Source organism: Schistocerca piceifrons, chromosome X (genome assembly GCF_021461385.2).
Source record: "Schistocerca piceifrons isolate TAMUIC-IGC-003096 chromosome X, iqSchPice1.1, whole genome shotgun sequence".
NCBI lineage: Eukaryota > Metazoa > Arthropoda > Insecta > Orthoptera > Acrididae > Schistocerca > Schistocerca piceifrons.
In genome coordinates this window covers 692398769-692422272 of record NC_060149.1, presented here as the reverse complement: position 1 = coordinate 692422272, position 23504 = coordinate 692398769, and the positions used below count along the sequence as shown (strand labels likewise).

Genomic DNA, 23504 nt, shown 5'->3' with positions numbered 1-23504 from the left:
CCGGCACATCTAGTACAGCAGAGGCTGCCCCACGCACCCCATCCCCACCGCATCTCAAGGTGGCACTCTTGATCCTGCTGACTGTGACCAACAAAGCTTCCAGCTGCGTTTGGACTGTGGCCAACTCCTCCTGCACCTGCACACAACAGACACAGTCCCTATCCATCTAGCTAATATGTGATTTACTATAAGAAACTTAAGGAAACCTACTACTACACAAGGTTAACAACTACACTCTAGTTGGCAGAAAGGACACTCAACAATGAAAAACAATAAAGTAGTATGGTAGAAGCTAGATCTGGAGCTTATTTTCCTGCTAGGGGCTATCTAGTGAATATTATTAAAGAATTAAAGAGTAACCTACGATAAGCTACACCTACTGATTAGCCCTCATATTTATAATGTAAACAAACATGCAAAAAAGACCTAATAAAACTATAAAAACTGCTACCTTCAATGTATTGAGTCTAAATGACACTAATAAAGGTAAATACTGAGCATTGTACACTGACAGATGCAGGTACAATATAAAACCTTTAGCTAACAATAAGAGTTCAGAAAGTAAAGCATAAATATGAATTCTACTCTACAGGAACCGATGGGCTTACAGTACATGATCACTAAAAGCCCACAACAAGCTAAGGAATTTAAGCAGATGGCGAAGTGAGTTTTAGCTTTCTGCTAACTAAATCGTATGTAAGAAGGGCTCAGCAGTTGTATTATAACACAGATTTGCTCAGATATTGTAGCGCAACACTAATTTACCATGTATTTTATGTTTACACTCGCAGGTTGTGCTAGTCAAACGTATACAAGTGAGGTTAGAATTCACTGTCAGTATCACTTTTCCTAATAAAACGTATAAAATCTGCTACCTTCAATGTATCGAGTCTAAATGACACTAATAAACATAAATACTGAATATTGTACACTGAATTAATTGATAATCTCGTGTATTTAACGTCAGTTAAGAATGTAAACAAACGTTTGCGTACACGTGAAACTGTCCTAAACAGAAACTTCGCTTTTCCTATTCAGATGCAAATAAAAACTGAAACCTTCAATTTATCAAGTCTATATGACACTAATGCATGTAAATACTATAGAATATACAGCAAAAACAATAAATTATAGCTAAATTACTTATCTCTTAACACAGCAAGCGAAAAGCGCTCATAGCATAGTAGTTTTCATCCAACTATGAAAACAAATGCTCCAAACCGACATTTCACGTCAGTCACATCCCAATGCAAATCTGTAATGCAACCATCTGTGTGGCGTGCTTATAATTATGTATTTATATTTTAGGACAACTAATCAACAAAAAATGCACCACATGTTCTAATGAAAGTATGAAATCTGTCTGACGATGAATTGTAATGATTCGAAACTGGTATAATGGTACCTTCTGAATAAAGGAACCTAAAATAAATTTGTGGCTGGTTGCTGTCTCAACACCATCAACATTTGTTTTAAATAATAGTTGTTTTGTTGGATTGCTACAGCCAGTTTGCTGTAGATCTGTTTTCACTGCAATTTTATTTCTGGATAATGTTAACTAACCTCCATTATACACTGCCTCACAAAGAGAGTGAAGCACCAAGAAGACATGCTTAGATGTCAATATAACTTCATATCTGTACACACCATCAGCAGGTATTTAAATCATTAGAGTTGCAACTTTCTGTGGCAAGTAGAAGAGCTACCAGAATGTATCAGTTTTATTCGTGTTTAGGCCTGGCAGGTGATACAAGGGAAGCAATAGGTGCCAGAAGTTGAGTGATCACTGTGAAGGACAAGGAGATACTGCATACTCATATGAAACAGTGTTATCATCTCCTGACAGAGTTTGAAAGGGGCCTCACTGTGGGTCTCATTTGATTGACTGGTCAAATCATGCAATATCGATATTTTTGGGGCATTTGTAGGTGACAATGTCTCGATGTTGAACTACTTGGGAATGTCAGGGCAGGTATACTTGTCATCACAGTTCTGGCAACCACATCTGACCACAACAAGTGAGGATCGCCATATTGTGCACCAAGCCCATTGCAACTCTTTCACATCTGCGTCTACCTTCTGAGAACAAGGAATGGCCTCCCTGCAAAATTCTGTGTCATCCCGCACTATGGTTGGACACTAGCAGCAGCCAGACAAGGGAATTACCATCCTATGCATAGTCTGTTATTAACACAACATAAACGGCTGCGCTTAGAGTGGTTCCATGTCCAGGAAGAATGGACTGCTGATGATAGGCATTCCATCATGTTCAGTGATGAATTGCAGTTCTGCACCCAAATGACCATCATCGGCAAGTGTAGTGGTGACCTGGGGAGAGGTCCACTATTCCAGTTTTGAAGAGGTACAGCAGTGTTACTCCTGTGCATCACTGTGTGAGGAGCCACCGGGTATGATTTCATAACTAAAGTGATATTTGTATGATGTAGCTGCTTTGAGCACTGAAATAATTCAACAGCTCCACTTGAAAATTTGAGACTGGGTTGGGATTCAAACACGGATAATCCACTTCTAGCGAACAATCACCTTGACCGCCTCAGTCATCCAGGCTCGCTTCCCGTCCAAATCAAATTCCGAGTGCTGCTAACCACTGCTCTTGTGAACCCATTCATTTTCATGCAAATCATCATTTGTCCCCTTGTGGGAAAATGATGACACTACAGGCAATGGCAAAAGTGAACGGGGTCACAACATCAATCACTTGGGAATTTGACCTGGATGAGAAGCATGTTTGGATGGCCAAGGCCGTCAAACTGACCATTTGTGAGAAGCAGAGAATCTGGGTTCAAGTCCCCATCCAGTCACAAATTTTCAAGTGCAGCTGCCAAATTATTTCAATGCCCAAAGTAGCTATGTCACGCAAATTTCACTTTTGTTTGAATGTAAGGCTGTGTAATTCGATTGTTGGGTCCATCCAAAAGAACAGACACCATATATATAATGGTATAATTTCAGGTCATGGCTGGTAGTGCTTGAGGAAACTCTGATGCCACTACACTAGGTCATGGGTATCCTGCATCCTCATGTGTTACCTTTCATGCAACAGTATCATAGTGCAATTCTTCAATAGGTCAGTGTTGGTCCACATATGACACATATCGCTGTGATCTCTCAGCATGATGTTGAGATATCCAGATCTATCCCTGATAGAAAATATGTAGGACATACTTGGAAACATACTCTGTTCCACTGCCAGCATCCAGGATATCGAGGACCTGTTACAACAGGTGAGGTTCAGCCTGCCTCTAGTGAGGATACAACTGTTATACAATGCCTTTCCCAATCAAATCAGTGTGTATATCCAAGCTAGAGGGGGTGCAACATCATACCAGAAAGTGGGCTCAAATTGCCAATTTTTTTGCAAATTGGACATGATATCTTAATCATCAGAATAACATCATACATTCTCTCAATCCGTGAAGTTTTGTTTTCTCCTCTCCTTTTTGATGCGTCACTTTTTTTTCCAGGCATTTTATTTTGAAACCCACCTCTGCACCTCAGTGGTCAGCGTACGTGGCTATGACGTGCAGGACCCAGCTTCGGTACCAGTACTGCCAACGATTTTTCCATAGTTGTAGATTGGTACCGGATGAACTCAACCTCATGATGCTTACTGAGGACTTATACTTAAATGAGAAGTAGCAGCTCCAGGATCTGGGAAGTCAGCAACACAGTCAGGAGAGCAGTGGGCTGACCAAATGCCCTCTACACTGCTTCTGCATAATGCCAAATGGCAGAGGATGACACAGAGGCCAATCAACATCTCCTGGGTCTTCAGGGCATGGATGAGGAGCTGGTTTCTTTTGTTGTATTTTGAAATAGCAAGCAAATTATCGATCATGATTATCCATAACAGCTTCTGCAAATATAACTAATTCTGTGGATTGTAGAACATTACCTCTTACTTTTCTGGTTTGCATTTTAAGACATTTCAAAATGGGCAACCATTAAGTAACAAGGCATATATGGAAACCACATACACAGCCAGTTGTCCACAAACACCGTTAAAATGTCAGAATTAAAACAGAGTGAAAAACTGACACACCCTTGTGGGAGACTGGTTCATGAATAAAAATAATTGAAAATTAGCATCCTACACGTATATTTAAAAATGGAATCACAGTAAAATATATGAGTTTTAATGTTCACACTTTTTATGCTTGGTTACTCATTAGGACAAAATTACAAGCAGCCATGTCCACATAACAGACTAAAAACACAAATTAAAAGTCTGATAAAAATGAACAGGTCTGACATCACTTAAAACTCAAAACATAAGTGAACCCAAAAATTGTTTACACAGAGCAGGGCACAGAAAAAAGGTGTCCATGTATTTCATTTGTTTTGTTCTCTGACAGACTGGAATAATTATCACCAAGTCGAAGCATACAATGCAACTAGCTGTGAAAAAACTTCATACATTAGTAGAACTATTCTAACTCAAGAACACTAATTTATTGCTCAAACAGTACACACACATGGAAGACAAAGTACAATACAATTAGCAATACACAAGTGGCTGGCACAGCCTTGCACTCTGGCCTATATAGACATTAATTCCCAAATGGCGCGTAGCCAGCAGGCTGCACACGCAACTGCTGTCGTATTAGTATGCTGGGTGGCTTCTAGTGGCTTAATCAAGCACAAACTTCATGCACAAACTATGTAGCAGTGCACACACAAAACTGGTAGTTACAGCAAGAACCTTCTGAGATAGGATTCTCAACCATCTGTGATTTGTTATCCCGCTGCTATGGACAACACACACACACACACACACACACACACACACAAACACACACACACACACACACACACACACACACACACACACATCACAGCAGTCCAACTACAGTTCAATCAATGCTAGAAATGCCCTGCATCCGAGAGGATGAAACTTACCTGTTGAAGTGTTACAGGTAGCCTATTACATATGTAATGAGCTGAACACTAACCAGAAGTTTTTACAATGAACTAAGGAATCAACTTGTTCTAGATGAAGCAACAGAATGAATTCCGTGGGTCGAATTCTTTGAGGGGGGACAAGTGTAAAGACATGAGCCTATGCATACGGACACTATGCCATCAAATGGATCACTTGCGGCAATATACTGACCCAGCATTGCGACATAGCATTCACCAGGCATCACCGTTCACCTGCTGGCCAGTGCCAAGATGGTTATCGAAGCTAGGAGGCACTCTGTCATGCAGCATGGAGTCAATTTTTAAATAACCACACAAAAGATGGATGGACAACAACACTGACTGACAACAAACTGTAGCATGTTTTGCAGGTGGTGTCATACTGCAAGAGGTGATTCTGCTGCTGCAGCACACACAGCAGATTCAGGGACAATTCAGTATGCACTAATTACAATCCTAATGGCCTCTTGGAAGACCACGACAAGAATCTTCAATGGAATGCTCTTGTCAGTACACACATGGAGTCAACGTCCAATTTGAAAAAGATCAGAATATTTCCCCAACAAGCTTCATCATCCACTGGATGATGGGGTGATACATATAAAGGAGTTATCTTTATCCGTTCAAAGATTTCAACACATGTGTCACTGGGCTTAGAGTTTGTTGGACACACACACACACACACACACACACACACACACACACACACAAAAATCAATCTTTGTCGATGTTTTTCCTAAATTCAATGATATTCCAGTACAACAAAAGAGCCAAATTACCAATAAAATTTCTTTTTATCCCTATGCTTTGCTTTCTGGTATGGTGGAGAGGGCACAAAGATAACAGCAATGGCTTTTGGATGTGTTGGCTCCTTCACAAAAATTTCAAACCAAGTAACAGTATTTTCTTCCAGAGAAGTCTGCCACTATGAAATCTACACATACCAATTTCTCTATTTGCTTAACTTTTAATGTTATTGGCACCTTTTCCTTTCTTCAGAGAAGATATCTACAACTTATAGAAAGGAAGACATATAGTTAGCTTTTTTTAGCATGTTTTTAGTAACTCACTTTCTTATCTGTCTGTCTGTCTGTCTGTCTGTCTGTGTCTGTCTGTTCAGTACTGTTTTCTAGGCAGTTTTGTTTTTCATAGGGTGATGGCTGCAGCAGTCTGGCCTAAGTAACCCCTAGTCTGCAACATGCTCACTGTCTCTGTAAAAGTCTTTATGCTCTTTAGCATGTGCCCGCCTCTCCTTTCCTCCTTATTGAGGTGTTGTGTTCACAAACTGCTACTATTGACACCAATGTCACTCCTCATGTTGAGACGCAGACTGCCCTAATGGGATATGCCTCCATCATGATGCACACTACCAGTCTTCCCCCAGCCAGCCCTTGGGCTGGAGCTCCAACAGTGTTAACAAAATGTGTGTCTCTCATCTTGGTCAGATTGTGTCACTCCACTCTTGTGCAGCTACAGCTGCATCTGGCCTCGAAACTTGTGCGCACACCGGCTCTATCTAAAGCCTAAGTGTAGCCTCTCCTATGTTCCTTCCCACTCCAAAATATTCACTCATGTTTAACTTACTTTCTTGTCGGTCTCTTCAGTAGGAGTTTGGGTGGAGGTGAAAAAGATTGGCAAAGCATGGCATGCTGCAATGCAGGAGGTATACCTGATGAACAGAGAGAAGGGGGGAAAAGGAGAAAGGTGGTGAGAGGGGGAGCATGAGATGGACAGAGAGAGGGGGCAAGAGGAGATGGACAGAGAGAAAAGGGGGAGGAGGTGACGGACAGGCACAAAGGGGAGGAGGAAATGGACAGAGAGAGGGAGTAGGAAGAGATGGACAGAGAGAGGGAAGAGGAGATGGGCAGAGAAATGTTGGAGGAGGAGATGAAAAGAAAGGGGGGCAGGAGGAAATGTACAGAGAGAGGGAAGAGAAGGAGAGAGGGAAGAGAAAGAGACAGGCAGAGAGATGGACAGAGAGAGACGGGGAGGAGGAGATGGACAGGAAGTGTGATAAGGTGGAGATGGACCGACAAGGAGGAGATGGACACAAAAATGGTGGAGGAGGAGATGAACACAGAGACAGGCAGGAGGAGAAGGAGATAGGCAGATATAGGGAGGAAGATGGCGTTGGTCAGAGAGAGGGGGGAGGAGATGGAAAGAAAGTGAGGAGGAAGCAATGGGCATATGCAGTACATAATAGTATAGGGTTGAACTACTTGTACATCAATTGTGTATCGCTTGGGCACCACTTTTTTTTTTTTTTTTTTTTTTTTTTTTTTTTTCTTTTATCTTAGAAGTATTTTCACAGCTATTAACAATTCACAACCACAAATTTTCAAGTCTATCTGTAGGCAGTTAGGAACCTCTATGGGGTTAAGAGAAATGATTTTATACTTTTTGATCCAACGTGGAAATGTGTCTTATTAAAAATTTATGTTTATTTAAATAATTATTAGAGTACCAAAAAAATAATGTTATCTTTGTGACAGTTTACTGAAAGTTTCTGTCACTCATTTTGAGGAACCAGCCTATTTCCTCATGGGTACAACTTTTTTCAATTACACAAGTGTAATTACACACATTTGTGTGACAAAGGTTTCTTTCCAAAATTAATTAACTCTAGTTTGTAACTGGGGCATCGACCTACACTACAAGTGATTTAAAATCTGGAGTTGACATATGACTGCAGGAATTTTCAAGGCCTTGCAGGTCGTCTTTGCTTTAGCATAGGCTATTCATCTCATTTAATCCTCTAGATACCTCACTAACACTACCTTCTGCACCTTTCTCTTCTCAAGGAATAAAGAGCATTGTTCACTTATTTTTCATCATTTGTGATAATTTAAAAGTGCATGCTCAAATGGGACTCAACTCTGCCCCCCCCCCCCCATTCTTATGTGATTTACTTCTACATTGGCCTTATTTCAACCAAACTATCCATACGAAGTAATGATTCCAAGAAAAATTACCTGAACACATCAATCCAGTACTCTTTGACAAAATTTACATGATGAAATGGAATTTGTAGCTTGTTACAAACCCATTCTGCATCCTCTTCATCTTTCTGGGATGTACAGGCACCAGTCTCATCTATTACATCCCAATTCTTCATAAAAACTCCGTGTACATCATAATCTGCAGGGAGAAAATAAACAATAGTAGGAAAAAAACGGAAACTGTTAAACAACCTATTTAGTTAAGAGGCCTAAGTACTGAATAACAAGAAAGTCAATTCTGAATTAGAGAGTGTTTTCTTTACTTTGTTGACTGTGACCCAAAGATGGTCTAAATCAATAAAATCATTTGCAATTAGCTGAAATGTTATGGCTTAGAGCACAGTTAAGAGAACATGAACTACACTCATATGAGTGGCAACTATCAGGGAGCTCAAGCACAAATACCACAAGAAAATCAATTTGTTATTTTTTTTTCTCCTTGCTGTGCTCATTCATTAAGTCTTTGTGGTGTTCATGCTCCAGATATCTGCGAAGATCCAGTCACTTCTTTTGAAAACATTATTTTTTTCATTCTAGTCCCCAAGGACAAAAAGTTTTAAGGGACCTGCACACGTTCAATATGTACTGATAATACTAGTTTGTCAAACTATCAACATATTGAAGCGACCACACACCTTCAATAATATTGACAAAAAACTGTCATCTGGTAACATGATTTCATGAGGGTAAGATATCGAGTGCCCAGAAGAAAGCATGTGCTGCAATTATATTAGCTATCGCCTGCAACCAACAGAAAACAATGAGAAAGAGGAAATAGGTCCGAGATTGGTTGAAAAAAGGGGCCACTGATCACATGTTAATTTTCTGAATGAAATCAGAATCATGGACCCAAAAGATTTTATACATTATTTTCTGATGAGTTCTGCAATGTATGACAAGTTATTAGTGTTGGTACAAAATAAAATAAAAAAGCAAAATATGTTAATGACAGATGCAATTGCATATGACACAAGAGATTAGGATTAACTTAGAGATGTCTGGCAACAGAAAGACCATTCTAATGCTTGAAGTTTAGTTCTGTAATATCAGCAAGCACAATTAGTAAAATTCTATGGAAACCTATGAAGCAATTATATCTGCCTGGCAAGGACCTGTTCAGGAAATTAACATCAAACTTTTTGCACTTTCTGATAATTTGGTGAAACTGACATGCATTTCCCAGACATCTTACTAGTCACTGCATATATATATGGCATATTTTTCGTAATGGGAGTGTTTTGCAAAACTGCTGTGTGACACAACAATCTATACTATACTTCCAAATTACTGAATAATCCATGTTATAGAGAATCCTCCATGAATCATCCTGAAGTGGCATATACAATGATTACCCTTGCACAAGCCTATTAAAAATTTTTTGTGTTATAAGACTCCTCAAAAATGGAACCTAAGGTATGATATATACCACGGCAAATTGAAAAAAATAAACTGTGCACACTAACACCACACGGCTGGTTCATGAAGCTGTGGCAACATCTGAATGAAGAATATTGTCAAACAGTCAATATTTGACCTAAAACGTTCACTGTGTATTGACAATATTGAGAATATTTTGAGGTCCATCAATACTGCTCATCAATATTTCTAGGACTGACAATACGTCAATACAAGCTCTCAGGTGGTCAGTATATTGACAGTTTGACAATATTATTGAACATGTGAGGGCCCCTTTAAAAGAAAATATTGGATCAACCCTTCATAAACTGCTGGAAATAAGATTGTCTGTGTTGATTGATGCCATGTTTCCACCTGCTATGCATTTGCCAGAATTACAAAGGGCAGTTGAACATTCTTTTAATTTTAATTTGACTGCAGGGGCATGTGCTGAACTACGTAAGATTCAGAAATATTTGGAATCATATCAGTGTGTCTTGATGTCTTCAATGTGGTACAAAGTATTAGCTGCAATACACATAATAATGTGCTTCAAGCCTGGGAAGTGACAACAGATGCTGAAAATGACCATATTACGAGTCTAGTGGAAGAATGAAGTAAACTGAAAAATAGCTGGGATACTATTTACACAAAATCTTGCAAGGGAGCAGAAAATTTTGGAATATCTCTAGACTTAAAAATAAAGACTCACGGTACAGAGAAATGGTAAGGCAATAGAAACCACTTTGTAGATGAAACACCAGGCGAAGATTTCAACCGGAGCCCAGAGGACAGTTTTAAACTAAATGTTTTCAATGTTATTCTAGATACAGTTGTAGCAAACTTAACTATAAGATATGCTGCCACAGACAACATTATGGACACATTTGATTTCTTATGGAACTAAATAAACCTAGACAATTTTACGCTATCAGCAAGCATAGAAAACATGGGATCTATGTACAGTATAGATGTTAATAAGCAGGATTTGAAACAAGAAATTTTGCAATCAAAGAAGATTCACGCAGCTAATTTTGGGTCTGAGCCACTTCCCCCTCTGGCCTTCTCAACACACTTCATAAGTACAATTTTAATAGCATGTTTCCATATATAATGGTAGCCTTATTATTTTCTGCACTTTGCCTGTTACTGTTGCCCAAGCAGAGCAGTCATCCAGTGCTCTTGCAAAAGTTAAGAACTGTTTGAGAACTGTAATGGGGCAAGAGTACCTTGTCACATTAGCTATGATTACAATAGAGTTAAGCCTCCTCATTAGATTACAGTAGGATTATAAAAGAGTTCACATCTCAAAAAGCTGGAAAGAGTATATAATTTTGTACAGCATCAAATGAATGTAAACTGCAAGCATTGAAAATGTTTCTAAAAAATGTCATTGTTTCACCTTTCGTATTAAAACTTTCTGACCTTATCAAAAAAACTGAAATTAAATTGAGAAAAAATATTGGGGGAGGGGACTAAGAACTCTTACCTGGGGCCCAAAAATCCTAGCACCGGCCCTTTTTGTGTGTGCCTGTTGATGTCTCAATGCTCACAGAATTCCGTGAGTGGTCTCCTTTAGTCCTAAATTATTCACATTCTGCCACAATGTTCCTACTATATTTACATCAACAAGTAAATAAAAATATAGATGATGATTATGATGATGATGATGATGGCAACAACAATGACAACAACAACAACAAGTTTTATGCTAGGTCATAAAACTTTCAAACTATGTGTTGTGTGACATTATAAAATAGTGAGTGCAGAGACTGATAGCGAGAAATGAGCAGTGTAGCATTAGCCCATTACATTATTAAATAACTTACTAGCAAAACAATATGGTACATTTGGGATAAATCAATTGATGTAGCACTGGTTTAAACAGACAGGCCTTGAATTCGGAAGGATGGAGATGTCAATCTACATTTGGCAATTCTGATTTAGGTTTTCTGTGGTTTACCTAAATTACTTCACATTCCTACTATAAAGCCACAGATGACTACTTGTCCCATCCTTGTCAAATTAGATCGGTAAGAATGTAGACACCTGTATATGTGAAATACATTACTCTGTTGTTCTTAAACTGTAATGCTTTTACATGTCCAATATCCTTCAAAAAGTGATAGATAAATGAAACAACAACAACAACTACTACTACTACTACTACTACTACTACTACTACTACTACTATTACATAAGGCTCATTCCACATCAAAACACGCTATAATTCAAGGATTTGTAACCTCTATTTCAGATTTTCACAAAACTATGCACATTTGCTTATACTTATAACACAGGAACTTCTGCAAACTCATTTTCATCTCAGACTACAACTTTATTTTATATCGAATTTTAAATGCCGTGACATTCTGATAACTGGGCTCTGCAACGATATCAATGCAAAATGGTACTTATCTACATAACTGCCCATAACCCTGGTGTTTATGGAGCTTTTGATTTTTATTCCCCCCCCCCCCCAGAAGTAAGGCATATAGTCAACAGATATCCATTTATTGAAGCAGTAAAGTCACAATGGAAATTTTTAAAAAATATTAATGTATGTCAATTTTCGATTTCAGGAAAATTGCGAGGATGTGGAGAAATGCTTGTGTCACATTTCTCCAACCTGCTGGGAACCTAATTTTGGTCTTAAATAATCGCCTACATTTTAAGCTTTCTAATAAAATAAAAATTTTAATGGGTCTTCTGCTAATTGACACACATATCTGAAATCAAAATACTGTTTGGTGTGATGGGAACTGGTCATCCACTCACTGTCTCGCTGCTTCAGATGCAAGGGTATCAAATTAGCATATTTAAGTATAACCCATTCTAGGTAGGCTAGTTGAATTTAAGTGTGAAAATTTATTTCCTTTCATTTGACTAGATAATATTACTTAAAAGTATTTGAAAGTCATCAGAGAACTTGTGAAGCTTTCAAAAAACACAGACACACAGTCCAAAAATCTTTGAGGTCAGTTTGCTTGTCTTTGTCTAAAACATTAAGTGCAAAAAGAATCTATGTAAAGCCAGGCTAAAAACTGTGCACAACACGTCGTAAAATTTTTGAACAGAAAACTAACATCAGTGATAAGAAATGAAAGTGATGCCACAGATGACCCAGAAGTGAATTTCATGAATCAGTACTAAAAAGACAAAGTATCGAGGATGCAAATAAAACTTTATATGATATTGGGTGCTCTCCCTTAACACTTCACTCCATTCCAAATCACAGCAAGGCTACATATGGCAAAAAGAAGCTAGAAACAGTGAAGCATGTTTTGGAAAGAAAAGTGTGTCGGGCATTGATTGCAGTACTGAAGATTTTGACTGCAGAGAAGAAAAATTTGATGATGAAATTGTTAACAAAGCTCAAGATTTTGATGCCATGATATTGTTAATGAAATAAAAAAGTGGCTAGTGTAAGAGTACCTGAAAAAACTCAAATTTGAACTTTAACTCTGCCTTCCTGGTCAAAAGAAAACTGTCAGAATTCAATGTGAGTGAGTATGTGGTTTGACAAGCAAGGAAACTGAAAACAGAAATAGGTATTTTATCAATCTCTAAACCAAAAACAGGGAAGTTATTGCTGATGAAGTGGTAAAGATTGTCACCGATTTCTACCAAAATGACAAATATACTTGAATGTTACCAGGAGCAAAAGACAAAGTTAGAATTCCTTTGCAACTTAAAGAGAAATGTACTCCTTTCTGTGTGTGTGTGTGTGTGTGTGTGTGTGTGTGTGTGTGTGTGTGTGTGTGTGTGTGTGTGAGAATTCCTTTGCAACTTAAAGAGAAATGTACTCCTTTCTGTGTGTGTGTGTGTGTGTGTGTGTGTGTGTGTGTGTGTGTGTGTCCCCTTTTGGATGCGGAAAACACTTGCTTGTGGCTGATGATGAAATTCAGTTCTGCCACTAGATAAACACGGATGATCGGGCAGAATTGGTAAAGCAGTTTGCAACTGTTGGTGAATATATATTGTTGGTAACAAAATTACAGGCACTTAAACCACACTCATTTAATCTAAGTGTCATTGAAAATATTGAAAGAAAATCTAACCCCAGAAAAAGCAATTCTGTTAATGCACTTTGCTGAAAACTACTGTTTTGTAATTCAGAATGAAATGCAGAGTTATCACTGGACAAGAAGCAGCTGTACAATCCATCCTCTGTGTGTTTATGTGGTAAACGAAAAAAGTACATTGGTAATAGCGAACCACTGCCTTATAAGTAATGATATGGGAATTCAGTCCAGAAAGAAATGGTTATGTGGCTGGCAGAGCACTTCCCACAAGTGAAGAAAATGTATTATTTCACTGGTGGATGTGCTTCTCAATATAAGAACAGAAAAAGCTTTAAAAATTTTTCTACTGATGCTGAGGCAACCTGATAAATCAGCGGTAGCGGAGCATTGCCTAGACACGGGACATAGTACGCTTTATGAACAGATGGAAATTTTATCCCCAGTATCATCTTTCTGGGACTGTTGTTAAGGAGGCCATACATATCCATACAGTGGACGATCTTATCAACAGGGATGCAGGTTTTCAACTAAGTGCTGCCTGGAATCCAGCACTGGCTGCCCCTAAATCAAAACAGCGAAAAAAAGAACTTCCGATTCATCAAGTGACACAATGCACAACGGAGATTTAGTTCAGACTTTAACTGCAGGAGCGTCCGGCAGCACAGCCATTGCCCATAGCACACACGCTGATGGCCTTTCTGTGGCTCCCAGCAGGGGGCACCAGGAGTGCCGCTTTCCTCCAACTACCAGAGTCTTCCTGCACACACGTACTGCCGGCATGAGAAATTCCGATGCCGCCGAGCGATTATCATCAGTCACGCCTAGCAGCAGCAGCAGCAGCAGCAGCAGCAGCTTATAATGTCGAGCAGTTGCATAGATGAAATATTGTGAGTTACACAATATGATCCGGTGGCAAACCCAAGAAGTGTATTTGCAACAGATCCGCCGGGAAAGCATGAAAAGTCACATTTTATGTGCTGTTGGTGTACCTAAATGAACATCATTAGGCAGAATGTATTACTTTAATGGTTAAAGATATGAAGTTACCAGAATATAATTTGTCACAGTGGATTAAAAACACATATTCTCTTAAGAAGTTTCATTGACAGTTTCACTGCTGAATATGTACATTTTAAATTAACACAAGTGTTGCTAGAATAACTGTAGTTCAAAGACGCTAATTTGACACCCTCAATAAATTTCACCCATGTAATGAAAATGTTTCAATTAAATTTATAACTTTTGGTTCCGTACTTTCATGATGGAGCCTTACTATAGGTGTCAGTTTACATAATCTGATCTGAACGATCTTCTGAACAATGATGTGATATATATGTCAAATGAACATCCAATATCTATCAAAATTCAGGGTGATTTTTCTATTTTTGTTAATAATATCATAGTTTTGATAAAAATAAATCTTGTATCAGCTAAAACACAGACATGAACACCATTGCCTTGGGAGCTCTTGCCGAGGAGTGCAATTGGATACTATACAACATCCGAAACACTTGACTGCACCTTGTCATATGAGCAGCATAGCTATACCACAAGACTGAAAGTGGAAACCCAAAAAAACATCCTTAGGAAGCTGATCAGAAGTACATGGGTCTCCAAGCCACAAACTATGTTTGTGGTCTACACCACTTGCCAAAATGTATCAGCAGTCAGCAGACAGGTAGTGCTCCCCCAAACATCCACCACTAAATTGCTGACAGTGTGGAAAGAACAAAGCTGGGCATCAAGTCCATTCATCCATTATATGATCATGTAGCAACTGTCCTGAGACTAATATTCAGGAAACAGTAAATGAAAACCATCAGCATATTGCAAATGACTTCATCAAAAGCAAGAATGAAAATGCAGAAATAACAAACAATAAATAATCCTAGATGGCCCCAACCACCGGAAAATATCCCTCCTTATCACCAAGAGAAGTGGGATACTGGAGCTAGTGGATCCATGTGCAATGAAAAAAAAGGAGATTTCCAATTGTTACAACCTACTGCAACTGCAGAGATGCTCAAAGCATGAACCACTTACTCTGGTGCCAGTCCACCACCGAGTAAGATCTATTTCAGGCAGCTCTTAACTCTACTGAGGTTTCACACTTCTGGTAATCTATGGTGTAGTTTTCCATGCACTAACAGTCAGAAATGTTTAAGTAACTCATTTTGTGTGTTCTTTAACTTATTTTTTATTTTTCTTTATATTGAAGCTTCTGACATGAAAAGCAATAACACCCGTTTATTGAGCATCCTTAACTAGTTCGTTTCTTGCATGTGATACAATAGTTTAGCAATTTCTGCATTAACCACCACTTCCATGTCATGCAATGCACTGTATTTTCAATTTATTCCAGTCAAATAAGTTATTGTCCTTGTAGAAAAGGACAGGAACTTGTGTTGTGGCAACAGCATTGTTCACTTTGCAAAACAAAATTAGATCATCTGCAAATTGCAAAATTTGAAATCACACTGTTGAACAAAACTTAGCAGGAACAGAGAAACTACTGAAGATCCATTACATATGAAATGTTATGCTCTCCCGTTCACGTACACAGCTGGCTATTCATATTGCAAAATTAGGAAGGATAGTGAACAAAGAGATTTTACTTACTGTGCACATACTGCAACATAGTAATAGTATATGATTTTTTACACAAATCTGTCATATCTAGCAGCAATAATGGCTATCATTTGGCTGGGTATTGAGCGAAACTGAGCTGTATGATAGATACAGGTATGTCATTCCACAGTGCTTCACCTATGCCAGAGTTTATCAACTTTAGTGGCTGGCAAGTGGTGGCATGCCAGTCTCTCTGCAACCCATGACCGGATGTTTTCAGTGGGTGTGAGATCTGAAGAACACGCTAGCCTGGGCAACAGTCTAGCGCTTTCAGTATTGAGAAAGGTAAAGACAGCATGGGAAACATGTGGTTGAAACGTAATGTCACAGAGACCTCAAAGATAGGGAACAGCCACAAGCAAAAATGTTGTGGCTGCTGTTCAAATTACCAGCTATGTGAATCACAGACAATTGTGCTGTGTTGTGTACCCAGTGTCACTAGTGATTACCTTAAACCACTCCACGTAAATGTCGGGATGGTTCCTTTGAATGGGTACAGCCAGATACCACCCCCAGCCTTGGAACAATCCAAGTTAGTGCCCCATCTCCAATGACCTTGCTGTTAACGGGACATTAAACCCTAATCTTCCTTCTTCCAATGGCACCACAAACCTTCGCTCTCATAAACATGACAAATGCAATCTGGTGATGTTCATTCTCTTTTGAGTCTTCACACATCGATACGACATTTACATCTACGTACATACTCTGAAAGCCACCACACGGTGCATGGCAAAGGGTACATTGTACCACTGCTAGTCATTCACCTTCCTGTTCCATTCACAAATAGAGCAAGGGAAAAACTACTGTGTATATGCCTCTGTATGAGCCCTAATTTCTCTTATGTTTGTGGTCCTTACACACGATGTACATTGATGCCAGTAGGCTCATTGTGCAGTCAGTTTCAAATGCTGGTTCTCTAAATTTTCTCAATAGTGTTCATCAAAAATGTCATCTTATCTCCAGGGGCTCTCATTTGAGTTCCCAAAGCATTTCCACAATATCTGTGTATAGATCAAACCTAGCAGCTCACCTCTGAATTGCTTCGCGTCATCCTTTAAACAAACCTGGCGAGGATCCCACACACTCAAGCAGTACTCAAGAATGCATCACAATGGTCTTCTACATAGCCTCCTTTTACAGATTAACCACACTTTTCTAAAATTTTCCCAATAAACCGAAGTTGACCATTTGCCTTCCACACTACAAACCTTACATGCTTGTTCCGTCTCATATAGCTTTGCAATGTTACACCTAGATATGTAATCCACCTGTGTCAAGTAGCACACTACTAATGCTGTGTTCGAACATTATTCTATTGTTTTTCCTACTCATCTGCATTATCTTACATTTTTCTACATTTAGAGCTTGCTGCCATTCACCACACCAACAAGAGATTTTGTATATGTCATCTTATATCCATTTACCGTCACGCAACAATGACATCTTCCTGTACATCACAGCATAATTGGCAAACAGCTGCAGCTTGTTACTCACCCTGTTCGTCAAATCATACGTGTATACCATGAGAATAACAACTGTCCTATCACACTTCTCTGGGGCACTCCTGATGACAACCTTTTCTCTGTTGAACACTCACTGTTGAGGGCAACATACTGGATCCTATCAAGTCTTCCAGTCACTCACATCTCTGTGAACCTATTCCATATGCTCATACCTTTGTTAATAACCTGTTGTGGGCCACCTTGTCAAACTTTTTCAAGAATCTAGGAATATTAAATCTGCCTGTTGGCCTTCATTAACAGTTCACAGGATATCATGTGAGTGAAGGCAAGCTGAGTTTCACATGAACAAGGCTTCCTAAAACCATGCTTATTTGTGGACAGAAGCTCTTCTGTCTCAAGGAAATTTATCATACTTGAACTGAGAATATGTTCAAGAACTCTACAGCAAAACATTGTTAAAGAGATGGGTCTGTAATTTTGCAGGTCTGTTCTTTTACCCTTCTTATATACATGAGTCACCTGCACTTTCTTCCAGTTGCTTGTGACTTTGTGCTGGGCAAGAAATTCCTGACAAATGCAATCTAAGTAAAGGTCCAATGCCGCAGAGTACTCTGTGAAACCTAACTGGGATTCCACCCAGACCTGGCAACTTATTTGTTTTCAACTATGGCAATGCTGCACGCAAAACCATAAGTAGTCTGAAAAGATGACAAGTTGCATCCTGTGGCCAGTGTCGTCATTGGGACACTCTGCTGCTACATCAAAGGAAGCTCCCCCCCCCCCCAATAATGGTCACTGTGCCAACAGCTTACAGTGCTCCAGAAATCGTCTCACTGTCTGTGTAGATACTTGACTTGCAGCATAGCATTTAGTATGCTCAAAATCAAAGCAGCAATATTGCAGAACAATAAACCATAGCCTGAAAGGGTCACGATACTGTCACTGTCCAACAGGTTCAAACACACTGGTTAATAGTCCTTCTTACACAAGGGATAATACAATCTTCTCACAATCAACCTACATTGAGATATGATTTCTTAATGAGTAGTCTTTCCTTATATACAGAATGTAGACGGCATTACTCCTGTGCCCTGAAATGCTAATCGTTTCCACATCCAAGCATTTCCGGCCAATTTAATACTTTCTGCATGTTTTCTTCATCATATTGTAATTTTAATGCCCTTAAGTGTACACTGCACTGGTACAACACATTTTCTGTTTTCAAGCTATGATTTAAGTGGTCACGGCAACCTAACAAAGTCCATAGCAGATCGTCTTGCTAAACAGGACCTCGCGGAAAATGCAATCAGGTGCCCCACTACGATCACTACCTTGGGCACTCTTCTTTTTTCCATGAGTTTGAGTCATCTCTGTTTCTGATTTCCACATTGCATTTGATGTAGACTTTCCCCTTTGTAAAAAAAACAAAATACAAAAACAAAATCCCATACTGGCCCACTTTATACAGTTGTCATAATGTTTGATTCAATTTTGTTGATGTGTTGCAAGGCATTGGCTTTATTACATTGGAGGTATCAGTAATTTAAGAATGGAAAACGAACTTAAAGAGTTAAGGTTTTCTGTAGGAGGCCTACACAGATTTCAGAAGCTTGAAAAATCACAAGAAGAGAGAAAATTATTAATCACTTCCATCAGTGACTCAGGAAATTTCATAAAATATTTTCCTTAGTACAACTCAGGAAAATCTAAATAATAATTTTTGTCTCCCTACATCCTCACAACAGGAGGTTCTCTCTCATCATGGAGTCTGATTGACCTGCTCCTTCTTTTTAACCTTTACCAGTCTACCCCTCTCTCTTCCTCAATGAAGAAACTATTAGTTCTGAAATCTAGGCTAGTGCATATACTTTTGTACATGTCTATCAGCAGTGCATTACTGACATTGCTCCTGACAGTAAGCACTGGCTAGAATTTCTGTCTGCTAATTTCATAATTTTCTCAAATGAATTTTCTGTTACACCAAGGAGTTATGAAAGACGGAAGCCACCTTTTATATTTAGTGACATGCCCCATGCAGCCTTACAAAAATTTTAGATTTCTTCAATAAATTAATATGTTATTCTTCTTTCTAATATTTTACAAGGTTATTTTTCTTTCTAATATTTTAGAAGATTTTTCTAACTAGCAAATAATTTTTGTAGAGTGCATTCTCAGATCCAGAATTCTTAACTGCCTTGCACCGATCAATATCCACACAGACTGTTCTGTACTATGTCTGTTCTTACCCAATGTTTTGCTTGCCTTTTGATTCTCTTTGTCGTAAGTGGGAAAGTATTGTTCTTTATCACATATTTTAATGTATAAGACAATACTTTTTTTTCAAATTGTTACTGCAGTTCCACGACATCTAATTTACCTTCACAACCGACCTGCTGCTGAATGCAACATTAAAATGCCTGGTACTTTCAAAGTACCAAGAACTCACACTCCAACTGCAGTTAGGAAACACATTATTTACTCAAACTTAAAATGTATCTACTGTAATTACTAAGGAGGTAAAATTTGAGAAATTCAGGCACATACAGAGGAGTCATGAAATCTTTCTTCCTAGATAGTATAGGAAGGGAGTAATTACTATGGTGAATCAAGGTTAACGGAAATGTCCGATTCCACCCGTCTGCTTTGACCAATGACGTCACCAATATGGCGGAAACAACCATTCACAACAACTCCCATATCGCGACTACGATGTCATTACATAAACATGACAACACAAATATAGATCGAAAAACCATCAAACACATATTCCTCCAAAAATATAATGAAACTAATGGGACAAGCAGGGAAAATGGAGGTTTGTGGGTGGGGACAAACTAAAAATAAACACACGCCACTAAACCAAACGACAAAAATTATAAAACAAAATGACCACAACCTTCCCAAAATCAACTAAAAACAATATCCACTGGAATCGAACACTTCTCTTGACCTAAATAGGTCAACAGAAAATACCTATACCAAATCATGAAACCCAAAACTACAACCACATCCACAATCATCACTCCCTCAAATAACACAACAAACCAACAAAATTGGAATCTACCACTTCCCCTTGACCTATATAGATCAACAAACAAAACCACCCACAGCCACAACCAAGCATTGAAACTGAATACTTCCCTTCACTTATAAAGATCGACAGCAACTCACAATACCAAATCACAAATATCAACAACCACCCCCCCCCCCACACACACACACATAACCACCCAACCATCTAAACAGACAAAAAAATAAACACAAACAAAACAACTCACCACAAAAAAGCTCTGGCACTGCCCTCTAGGTCAGACACCACAATCACACCCAGCCACACACACAAACACCACTATACACACTAACACACCAACAGAATAAACCACAACCAAATAAAATTCCCAACCTCCTCTCCCCCCCCCCAAAAAAATCAAAGACTTTGAAACAAATAATAACCAAAAACAAAAAAAAATAAGAATCACACACTACAACTAAAAAAAATTACAACAAAACAAATCCTCCACAACAAAATCAAAAATCCATGACCACCCCCACCCCCCACCTACCTTCCAAAAACTTACCAACCCCCCCCCCCCCAAGCCACAGCCAACACCCCCACCCTCTCACCTAACTAACCTACAACCTTCGGCCTATACATCTTACTCACCGTTCTTAAAAAAACCCTAAAAATACAATAGCCCTCAGGGACGCTCTTCCGCCAACAGTACTCATCTAAATGAGCCTGAAGGTTAAAAGAGCACCTCTTCCCCCTCCCAATAACAGATTTAACAGCCCCCCAAAACCCCTTTATAGTATTACTACAGGCCCCACTCTCATAATTTTTAAACTCGACACTGTGGTTAAATAGTACATGCAGGTACCCCTCCCGACCCAACTCGCTATAAGAAGAAAACCCATCCGAAACTACAGTACTACCCTCTTCTACATATTCCTGAATCAAACCCACTAACTCCCTTTTTGTGTTATGCTCAACCACCCTAAAAACACATTCTGAACACACAGCCCCTGATACCACAGCCCCCCACACCCATATACCAACCACAGGCTTGCCCCTCCGATACTTTCTCCTCCCAAACTGTGACTCGCCAATCTCTACAACTAACCAAGGGCCACCCAACTTACCCCTGTATTTAATATATCCAGAACAAACCTCATGACAAAAAGAATACCAATCAAGCACCCGGTTTTCAAATGTATTCGTCAGGTGCTGACGCACAATGCAAAGAAAATGTGCAGGTGGTTCATGCATGAAACACATCTGCAGATTGTCCTGACATGGCACATTCTCCAGCAAGATAAGTGGTGTGTTCTTCAGAAAGCGGATATAACGAGTACCCATTAATCCCTGCGGTAGCACATATGGCCCTAATAATATCTAGTCAAGAACGCCTACCCATAAACTGATTGAGAATCAATCCTGGAGCCTTGTTTCTTGATGTCTGTAGCAAATCTACTGTACGGTTTCCCCACTTTAAGTGTTCATCAATATGTACGCCAGCAAAATTATATATCTCATTGGTACATTAACACGTTATGGTGTTCTTGCGATAGGATTTTCTGCAAAACTATACTGCGCTATTGTGGGTAACGATTTCAAGTTAATGATGCTGCCTATTAATTTCGCTATTCTTATCGTGCTCAAAATTCTGATATCCTGATCAAGAAGTTGATACTTAAAGAATTACCTGTTACATACCTTTCGATTTTAAATAAATACCGGCAACGGCACTATCTACACCGCCAGAAACTGCAAGCGCAACTTTTCTGATTAACATCACAGCACACTTTTAACATAACAGGGCATAGTTATGCATTACGAAACTGTGGCATGTAATTTCATAATACAAACGAGCAAAACAACATAAAAACAATGTAATGAACAATTCCAGCAAGATCAAAATAAATAAATGAAACTCTTTGTAAAGAGAATCCCAAATACAGATAATTTCAATATCGATATCACGAAGTAAACGGGCGATAATCTACCAGATTTTAAAGTTGGTTCTCATCACTGAATAGAAAGAAACGAAAAGACAATTAACAAAGCTGTTCAAATTGCGACATTCACACAGACCATCGATGGAAGGGAACGGGAGGGGTACTGCATGGATTCTCGCAAAGAAAATTTTCATGTTGACGTTTAGTGGAAGCTTAAGTGGCGTCCGGAAATCTATTTTCGTCTCACTCAATCCCGTTATAGTAGCGGATTTTGTGATTTTGCGGAATGTTAATCCTTATTTTATTGATTTCCTTGATTTTGTGACACATTGCGAAGGATACTTGAAGAATTGGGCATATTTCTATGAGTGTTCTTCCAAAAAGGAGGTCAAATACCCGAAAGCAAAAAAATTACTTAGGTTTTAACATGCCTGGCCCATGAAAAACCTTACACTGTGCATAAATAATAAGACAATTAAATTAAAAATTTTTCATTGCTAACCTGTTTTAACAATTAAAAAACACAGCTCTACAGCAGAGAAAAAAGTTTCTTTCGATTTATCAGCAGAGTAGAAAATTTGCCTTACACACTTTATCATGAACAACAGTTATTAGTTTAGCTTCTACAATTAATAAACATTACTATCATTACCATTTCTTTAAATATAGTAATATACCTCACATTTACCACTCAGTATTGGGCTAAGAAGAGTGACGTGGTGCTAACTTCCGTCTTGTGTGTAGTATCAAATATATGAAATCATTACAAATTCATTGAGTAACCCACAACACTTAACGCATTATATAGAAGCAACCTGTTGTTCTCAGTATTTAGTCTTACATCAGTATTTAGAAGACAGATCGCCTCATGTCACAGCAGGGATTCAAACGGATATCTGTTCTGAGCATACTGTCTTACAAGGTGTTTTGTAGATTGCTCCAACTCTAATGACCTTGTCATCACCTGTGTCTTAAAATTCAATTAGTCTTCCTTCCTTTTATCGTACGCAGCTTAACAGACGTCGCTTCATAGACTAGTAAAAACTCATGTACATAGATGTGACAAAATTCATGAGATGACTGACTATATATAC

General features: G+C 38.8%; 1 protein-coding gene across 2 annotated transcripts in view; it reads right to left on the bottom strand.

Annotated features, from left to right (window-relative positions):
• Positions 1-22372, bottom strand: part of LOC124722341 (mitochondrial tRNA-specific 2-thiouridylase 1) — an 85657-nt gene extending 63285 nt beyond the window's left edge. The window contains exons 1-2 of one of the 2 annotated variants that reach the window (XM_047247515.1): positions 22169-22372; positions 7914-8079 (exon numbers count right to left, since the gene is read on the bottom strand). In XM_047247515.1, the coding sequence (XP_047103471.1) occupies positions 7914-8079; positions 22169-22247 (245 nt within the window). In that variant the 5' untranslated portion in view covers positions 22248-22372. Of the gene's footprint in view, positions 1-7913; positions 8080-22168 lie in introns of those variants that run through there. The other variant, XM_047247516.1, reaches the window with a different exon arrangement.
• Between the last annotated feature and the right edge of the window lie 1132 nt (positions 22373-23504).